Source organism: Halyomorpha halys, unplaced genomic scaffold (genome assembly GCF_000696795.3).
Source record: "Halyomorpha halys isolate HHAL.00 unplaced genomic scaffold, Hhal_1.1 Scaffold1751.1, whole genome shotgun sequence".
Classification (NCBI taxonomy): Eukaryota; Metazoa; Arthropoda; class Insecta; order Hemiptera; family Pentatomidae; genus Halyomorpha; species Halyomorpha halys.
In genome coordinates, this window is record NW_027116636.1 from 112,602 (window position 1) to 122,563 (window position 9,962).

The 9,962-nt window shown below is 33.0% G+C and overlaps 1 protein-coding gene across 1 annotated transcript in view; it reads left to right on the forward strand.

The window, feature by feature from the left end:
* Positions 1 to 1,619: 1,619 nt before the first annotated feature.
* The window catches only part of LOC106690520 (mitochondrial carrier homolog 2), a 19,429-nt gene continuing 11,086 nt past the window's right edge, over positions 1,620 to 9,962 (forward strand). Inside the window, exons 1-2 of the mRNA XM_014435962.2 lie at positions 1,620 to 1,873; positions 4,629 to 4,713. Coding sequence (XP_014291448.1) covers positions 1,754 to 1,873; positions 4,629 to 4,713 — 205 coding nt within the window. The 5' untranslated portion in view covers positions 1,620 to 1,753. The remainder of the gene's footprint in view (positions 1,874 to 4,628; positions 4,714 to 9,962) is intronic.

A 9,962-nucleotide genomic window follows, 5' to 3' on the forward strand; every position in this document is an offset into this window, starting at 1 on the left:
AACCTTAGCATGTAGGAATCCTTCTTTTATTATTGTATTTGTTTGGTAACCTTTCCAACTGTCAGAATAAATTGTGCTACCATCTCCAATGTTTTCAATAATTTTATCAAGAAGGGTAGAGCCAGTTCTATTAGATACAGTGGCAACAAACGAATGTTTTTGTTTCTCTACACCTACAACACCCACTGCTCGGGTAATACTTGACGTTTTGTAAACAAACTTTCACCAATTTCCACAATGCAATTTGGTCCACATTTTTAATAGTTTTCTAGTTTAATTTATTTTCCATATACAAGATACATAATTCACGTATGAAATTATTCCAGTCTATAACAGTTTTATCCGATAAATCAAGATGCTTTTCACAAAATTTAACCGATGTCAGCTCCTGACACCAGCAGTATATGAATCTTAAAGCTGAACAAAATGGAATTCTGCTCAACTCAAACCAGGTGTCTTTTCTAAGTCACAGTTGTTGATCACACTGTTTTAAATAACATTTCCAAAAGTTATGTTTACCAAAATATAGTTTCATTTCATGAGAATTGCTACATGTACGTTTTTTAGGTAAAATATTCCGCTCCTGAAAAAATAAAATAGCATCTTGTTCTGTTTTTGGCAAATCCCAAATACGCGTTTTCGTAGCACTAAAAAATGGGGTCAAAAATCAGCAAACAACAAGGCAACAGGGAAACCAAAGATAACTTCGTGCGAGTACGAACAAGAAGATTACTGTGTGTGGAGGATCCCCTTTACATCCTAGGGCATGACCATTCTACGCTACCGCTTCCACTTTTGAGCGTCGGGTTTGACCCCTTCTCGCGAAATAGTGTGTCCCTTGAAGTTGACTTCTCCTGAGACAGTTTGAGGCCGAATTATCGGATTCTTTGGAATAGAGCTCTTCCTCGGATTTGCCAAGGCCAAGAGGTCATCCGTCAAACGTGGCATATTGATCTGTCGATGCCCCATAAGAATTCATCCATGAGGCGTTGAAATGTTATAGGGACGTTTATTTACCGTAATGCCCCCTCTTGAACGTGAATGCCGTCTTATGTTGGTTTTTTGGATAATATTCCTTTATTTGATGATATACTGCTTTATGGTCAAGTGTACTAAATAGCGTCGCCCCTCCAAATCTGCCCAGGTTGTCCTCAAAGCTAGGGATTAGATATCGCTCGTCCAAGGTGTTTTCACTTAATTTCCTGTGATCTTTCACCACGCGAAATTTATCCTGGTTCTTGATTTTCATCTAGTGGTAGTAGTTCATCATCTTCATAGTAATTGAGTAAAAGTAAACATTAGTGTATAGTACTCCTTACTTTTACGTATAATAAATTATTTTTGATCTTGCAATCTTTGTTCTCATCTTGTGTTCCTATAAAATACATGACCCTACAGGTTGAATTACTATTTAGTAATATGTCAACAGCAAATATTTATTAAAATAAAAACAAAGTCATTTTAAATATGAAAAAAAAGGTGTATGAACAATAAATAGGTGCTGTATTTTGACCTTCATTAATTTGGTTGGTTTTCTTTTTAAATTTCTATATTTGTAAAAAATTCTACCTCTATACATGTAGCTACTAGTTTTTGTAAATCGATTATAATGTTATGAAAATGTTAAATTCTAGTGAATCTCGCGATAACACTGTTTCGCGAGTTCTAACCTGCCAATTGGTCATTTTTGGGCGATTAACTCTAGAATTGTGAGAGTTCATCAAAGGTTGCAATTTTTTTGACTGATGTTATTATGGCCGCTTCATCCTTCGATTTGGCTGATCGCACCTATACATTTATTTCAGCATTAGGTTTTAGAATTTGCCTCAGTACAATTTCCCATCCTTTTGATTATGCCAAATTTCTCATGCAGGTAATATTTTATAATAAATTGAATTATGCTTTGAGCATAGGCTAACGTTTTTAATTTAAAAGATGATTCTGGAAATTCATATGTTAATGGTCATTTATTAGAGTGAATTGTATCTGTCAAATATGTTTCATGATGATTTGTTGGAGATTATAGGTTGTAGTACTTGATCCTGTGTTGTTATATTTTACAAAAATAAATTTTTAATTGGGACTGCTCTCAAGTTTTAGAATTCATTTAACATGTTATTTTTTGTTTTTCAGTAAATATCTTAAATAGTTACTTTATAGGTTTATAGTATAATTAGTGTTATCATTACAAGTTTAGAAAGGTAGACACTTGTACATTGCAGGTAATGTACAAGTGTCTACCTTTCTAACAGGTTAAGTATTGCTTTTATTTGATTTTATTCTATTGTTCCAATTACTTTGTTATACTTTTTTATTCTGACTTCGCCAGACCATTTGTTTTTTCTGGGTCTTGTCAGTTATACTTACGAGGTGGAAGAGGCACTGTTTTAGAAAATAATACCTTTTATCCTACCAATCAGCACCTAAAATGGAGATGAGCAAATATTGAAAAATAACCACATAAGAATTGTCATAACCTGAACCTTTCTATTAGTTATTCTAATAGGTTATTTTGCCATTAATAAATTTTAATTCTATGGATATTCTTGTTAAATTAGAAAATGATACAATATAATTGTGAATAAGTTGTGAAAGGTGATGTAAGGTGCTATTTTAAATCTTGATCATTGTTTTGATAACAGAGTCCTAAACCTGGTTATTCAACCTCTGTATATTTTGTAAAAATTTAATTCTAAAGAATCACTTATTTCTTGATATTGTATTAGTTTCCATGGTGCAAAATAGGTTACGTTGTGATGACTGGTAGTACTTACACTAAATTTGTTAAGACTATCCAGAATTTTTACTGCCAGACTTTTACAAAAAAGATAATCTAAAATAATAGAATCACTTAAATGGATTATAATTTTAAAGGATGTTTAATGGACATGTTTAGTAAAGCCACTGAAAAGTTTAAAGAAGTGGGTATATAATTGTATGCAAAATAGGGTATGGATCCCATAGCATTAAATTTGCGATGTGCATTAAATACCGTATTACTCAACACAAATATTCTATCTCTTCCTGCAAATTCACTGCCTCCAAACTTTCTGAACATGGTTTTGATTTTCTCCTGACAACTTATTGGTATATACTAATTATTTTGTGATTCACTTAATAAGCCTTCAGTCCTGTTTCTACCCTTTTGTTTAATATGAAGCTTTATATTTAGTTCTGTATACAATTTTTGCTTGGCTCTACTAAAGATATGTTAGAATTTCCAAAAAAAAACATTGGAACATGTTGCCATGTTGCCAGCTCACTCTCATGGCTTTTTCTGTTTGTACCCACTTTCTGTGGTAGCTATTCTGCTACTTTCTCTTGCTAATACTGCCCTATGCGACTTTCAACCTTTGAATACCTTTATCTCCTCTTCCAACTTTGTTTCTTGGACATCTTTCAAGCCATCTGTTCAGCTGTTTGCCTTTGTGAGAAGAAACCAGGATTCCTCCATGGGAAAATTAAGCTGGCTTTCCATTCACTGATGTCCAGATTACTTTGATTTCCCCCTTTTTATTCTTGCCTTTTCTGGGTTAGATTAAAGTCCTCAGAGTGCAAATTCCATTCACATGTTATTTGTTCAGGACTCCTTATCTAGCCTTGTCAGTGTCCTGCCAGGGTCTAAGCTGTAAGCTGTGCCCAGATATCTTATTGTAAAAGTATTAATACCCTTCAGTTGGCAATGACTAATTATTAATATGTAGAATTTATATTTAATCAAACTAAATTCCTTTTTAATCAAGCGTTCTCAATACTTGGCATTATTCAATATATTGGTTTCTTATTAAAGTGAATTGTAAATACAGTAAAAGTAAATTTGCAATTGTAAATATTAATTAAATTATATTTCTTTATAAATATAAAATGTATTTATATTATTTGGTATCTGGAACTATTTCATTTTTTAATAAATATGTTTTAATTATTCTTCCAACAATATTAAAAAAATATTAATTGTTATGGTTGATTTTGGTAATTGTAAACCAAATTTACTATTAAATTTCATCATAATCTTAATTTTTTTTTTATATTATAAGGGTGTTCCTTAATGTGAGGTTGTATCTCTCCTCAGAGTACTGTTTTCTTGATACAGTAATTGTAATTTAATTTCCTATTAACTTATTGCTGACCTCAGTCCTTGTCAGTTATACTTTTTTTGTGGAAAGGAAGAAATCATCCAATATTATAGTCCACTAAATTGTGAAAATTCATCAAAAGGTTTGCAGCAGCCATAATTGAAAATGAAGTTTAATATTGGTATTTAATTAAGGTTATGCAATAAAATAAATATCTCTTTTTTCCATTTTTTATAAATATATTTATCTATTTATAATTTCACCTCCCACATTTATAAAAAACATATATTTAATGTATTAAAATGTAGTTGAAACTTGATATAATTTCATAGAAAAACTTATTAGTAGATTTTTTAAGCTAACCTCTTTTTTTATGGAGTAGTTTATATACTATTTATGTTTTATTAACACATAGGATTTTTATGTTGTTTTTTTTTTTCTATTAAGTTTATTGGTTGTGAATGGTATTATAGGCAATGGTTATTTTACAATATGTTATGTTCAATGCAAATGATACAAACATGAAAAACTTCTTTTTTTTTTTTTTTTCAGATTGGGCATGAACCAATGCCATCTTACCCTAGTAGGACCGTATTTGGGAAACCAACAAGGGCACTTCCTAACATTTTCAAATATGGTAATTTTATTCCCTATTTAGAATATAATTAGTTTTGCATTGTTATTAATCTGTATAATGGTTTCTGAAACCTGAATATTGACTGATTAAAGTTTATTTTTATTTCATGCTGAAATAACTATTTGTTGAAAAATATGTTGTTATAAAATGCATTTTTATAAGTTAAAGTTAAAATATTGGCTACTAACTAAAAACTTACAGCTTATTTTACTGCCAAATATAAAATAAGCTGTACCTTACAGCTTAGTTGCAATAACGCAAGATTAGGCTATCACATATACTTCAAGTTAAGGTTCTTTTTCACATGATATCTGTTGTGAAAGTAATTATAACTATGAGAGCAAACCTAAAATTGTTAACAGTTTTATTTGGTGAGTGAATGTTTAACTCTATAAGAGTCTTCAAAAACTTAGTCAAATAGTCTAAAAGTTGAGTTAAATGGGTGCCAAACCAGCATCACAATGTCTTTTAAGTTGTTTTAAATTGGTTATGTCTAGTTACTTTCTATTGATTAGAAAATCTCATTGGAAAGCTAATAGACTTAACCAATTTAACACAACTTTAAGACCTCCTGAGGATGGTTTACACCCAGTTAACTCAATTTAGATAAGTCATCTTATCTAGTTTTTCACAGATATAAAACAAACAACACCATAGAAAAATAACTAATAAAAAACATAAAAATCCATAACTTATAAATGTATAAGTTACAATTTTATAATAACTTTTAATAACTTATAAGTGAACTGTTACAATTTATAATCTAATGAGATTATAAATTGTAACAGTTCACTGTCAAGGCATATAATTGTGGTAGTAAACTGTTGTGTTAACTGCATTACCAACTATCGAAAAAATCCTGGTAGTATGAAAGCACTACCAGCAGCAAATGTCATAGTTAACATGGCGGTTTCTGCGACAGCTATCACTGTTGAACCTTGGCTTTATCTTCTATTGTATTCACCACATTTAACAAAGTGTGATTAGTACATGAGTGGACAAGTAACTGACTATTGGGCATCCATTCTTAGTGATAAGGTTGACCAAAATCTCTAGGTGATTATCTACTCTAGGTAACTGGTGAATAAGTTTACAAGAATCAACTCATACTGGTTGAACAAAGGAGTGAGGGCCCATTATATTTAATTGACTGTTTAAAGGTTTTGATGACAGACAATCAGTCTTGTGGAAGGATATATAAATCTTAGCTGCCCTGTGGACTCTTGAAAGGATCTTTGTATTTTTCCATTCGACTTGCGGTTTTATTATATGCCAGCAGTGATAGCATTGCTGAATTGGTTTAAATTATAGAGCTATAGATAGTGTGCCTCAGTAACTAAGAAATGATAATTGGTTTCAATGTCAATTGGGATACTCTTCCATGTTGTCTGTCTGTTCACTGTTTTCTGATAAATTATATATTGATTGTCACCAACATGGAACATGCTATAGTGTAACAGTTCCTAAATATCTAAGAATACTTACCACTATCACAGGGAAATCATGGCCGTGCGGGTTGGGGTCCAGGTCCCAGTGCGCTCGGTACGGAACGTTGTGGGTTTAATTCCCACCTGGGGCAGTTAATATTCATTTTTTGGCAGTCCTGAAGAATGAATCTTGATACTCCCACCTAGGTTAGTACACAGCGGCAACCCAGATTGCCGTCATGGGTTGGTTAAAAGGACCACTAGGCCCACTTGCCGGACTTGTTCCCCTCACTAAATACCAGTACCAACACCACACTTTTTTTTAATTAGGCTAGGTTTTAAATGCACTGGGCTGTTTAAGGAATACAGGACTATTCTTCTGCTAGTCCCGGATTTTATTACTTCAGTAGTTTCCATGAGCAAACTTCCTCTTCCTTCTTTGATACATTTTCAGTTCCAATGATATTTTTAATCAATTGAAATATTTTGTAGATTAGATCTGTTTTGGAATGAGTATAAAATATAATATATAAATTCATCATTGCTGAATTACTACTTCTGGCTATTTATTAATTTATAAATAAATCTCCGGAATTTGGTTAATTTATTTTCTTTATTTTATTCTGCTTTTCCATTGTTGTCTTAATGTTCATATACATTTTTGTATTTCATAATTGCTTATTGCTATCATTTTAATGTAATTATCATTATTGATTTCCCTACAGGAGTTTGCAGGAATATTGTTGATTATTCTCCTACCCATCACACCCAATTTTCCGACACCTGGTTAGACCTTTACATCTGTGACTCCCCCATCAAAATCCTGTCTTCTTCTCAACATCTATATAATAATCAATAATCTCAGTTCCTTCCATGTGACTCCAGATGACCTCAATGACCATTTCATATCCTTTGCTCATAATTCCTCTATTTTCGATATTCAACATCACAATTTCAATCCTGAAGACTTCTTGTTCTCACATCTGTCCTACGATGAATTACTTTCCGCTGTCCTAAAATCCCACACTAATGATTATGGCCCTGATAGTATTCCAGTAAAACTAATAAAATCCAGCCTCCCTGTTGTTATTCCCGTTCTTTACCACATCTACAACTTTTCATTGCAAAACTCCATATCCCCATCTTCCTGGAAATCTGCCCTTGTCCGACCTTTGCAGAAAATTTCCAACCCCATCTCACTGCACGACTTCAGTCCTATTTCTCTTCTATCTAACCTTTCCAAACCGTTAGAACGCCTTGTCCAAAATCAACTCTCCAACTTCCTAGATGAACGTTCCCTTATCACCCCTTTCCAATCTGGCTTTCGATCCAGCTATTCAATGCACTCCGCTCCTTCAATAACCCATGACCTCCAAAACTCCATTGAACACCAAAACCTCACTATCCTCATCCTTCTAGACTTTTCCAAAGCGTTTGACACTGTTGACCATAACATGCTCTTTACTAAATTGCGTAATCTTCCTCTATCCAACAGTGCCCTGTGCTGGTTCAAATCCTTTCTCTCAAATCGGTCCCAGTATGTAATCGTCCCAGGTCAACCTCCATCTAAGACCCTCCTCCTTCCCTGTGGTGTTCCTCAAGGCTCCTCTTTATCTCCTACTCTGTTTGCTATTTACATTAATGACCTTCCCCTCCAGATCCATCACTCCCAATACCACATCTATGCAGATGATTTCCAAATATACCTGTCCTTCCCGCCTTCAGACCTATTACCAGCCACAGAGAAACATCAAGAGGATTTGGGTGGGATTTGTGAATGGGCAAGAGCTAACAAGTTGAAGCTAAATGTGGAGAAGATGAAGGCAATCTTAATAGGCTCCAATCATCTCCTTAAAAATGTTCCTAATATTCCAACTCTGTTCCTACACGATAGTCCTATCAAATTTTACCCCACCATCAAAAACCTGGGAATAACCTTTGATCAAACACTTTCCTGGAAAAGCCATGTATCCAATATCTCCCACCGTACCTTTTCAACTTTAAAATGTTTAAATTACCCCCGCCACCTATTTCCATTTAAAAACTCATAGGCTCCTAGTCACTTCGCTAATATTTCCTCATTTTGACTATTGCTGTACAGTATATGGGGGAGTCTCTGGGGATCTCGAGGCAAAATTAAAACATTTGATAAATTGCTGTGTTCGATTCATCTTCGGGATCCCTAGGAACGCCTCTGTTTCCCGTTTTTATGCAGAGTTGAAGTGGCTTTATCCTTCCTACCATCGTAAGTTTTCCTGGCATCTTTCATCTTCCAAGTCATCCAATCCCGCCATCCTTCATACATCTCCGAGCTCCTTCAATTCAAATCCTCTATTCGTTCCCGCAATACCAGTTCCCGGTCTTCAGATTTATACACAAGCGCCCACTGAACCGCTGCTTTCGATAGATCTTTCATTATCCGAGCCTCATCCTTATGGAACTCCATCCCTTCCAACATTCGTCGCTCTAATACCCTCCCGACCTTTAAATCCTGCCTGTTCAATCATTTCTTATCCGTTCAGACCCCATGAAATTGTAAATTAATATAATTGTAAATATGTATGTTAACTATTATATGATTCTTAATTATTTTTACATCGTTTTCTTTTCTCTTTTTTATTTATTCATTTTTTTTTTCTTGTTCAACTGATAAAAGTGAGAAAGTAACCTATAATTATTTTTTATAATGACTGTTTGTATTTTTTTGTTTAAGTATCTCTGAGGCTCCTTTGCCCTCATCTATTGATTTCTCTGTTTTATTCTAAAGGGTCTCGTCCCAGAATAAATAAAATAATATTATTATTATTATAAGTGGGTATTAACAACTGATTATTTGAACCTAAGGCACCATTCACAGGATTAGATAATTATCCTGGAGAATGTGCTGATTAAAATGGTAAGCTTGCATGTTGAGATGACATTTAAGCAAGATTACTATCTATCTTAATCTCTTAAGTCTATCCTGAGCATTTAATTGATGTTCATGCTATTCATTTCAAGTTATTTGTTTAAATTGATTATTGAATTATTAATACTTCATTTTTGCTGTTAATAAATGATTTACTTCCTATTAATTTATGTTTTAATTTGATAGATATCTCTCATTATTGGTACAAAATTGTTTTTGAGTTTATAAAAGCAATTGTTAGACCATTAGGAAAGTTGTACCAAGACATTTATATTGCTTATATATATATATGTTATCAATGGTTAAAAAACATGTTTTTATGTTTTTTTAAATTACTACTTTCGGAACTGGTGTTGCTTGTAATTGTAACAGAGCATAGGCGATGAGATGGTTTTGAAAATCTCTAATGGATTGTAATTTTTCTTATATTGTAGGAAAATTCGATTGTGCAAAAACTTTAATCCAAATTGGATTTATGCATGGAGAAAATGGGAGGGGAGGAGGGAGAGAGATATCTAGATATCAAAACTAGATATCTCTTATAATTTTATTATCCAGTTCCAAGATTCCTCCCTCTTTTATTTTTACTCAGTGTAACACAGTTTCTAGTTTAGTGATAATTAATGAGTCAGAAGAAACTTATATGGCTTTAAAGCAAAAGTCCCAGTTTCATTAGCTTTCTGTGTGAAGTCTGTTTCTCACAATGTTTCAAAGTTACTCAACATTTTGCAGTTACCCAACATTTTGGTACAGTCTCACACAAAGTAAACATAGAATAACAATCAAAACAAAAGCAGAGTTTTATCTCATTCTATTCATCAAATGAAGAAAATAAGCCAGCCTTAATTTGTGTTGCGCATTCTTTTGAGACAATATTCTTATGAAAAAAACTCAAAGGCTTTTTAGAGCTATAT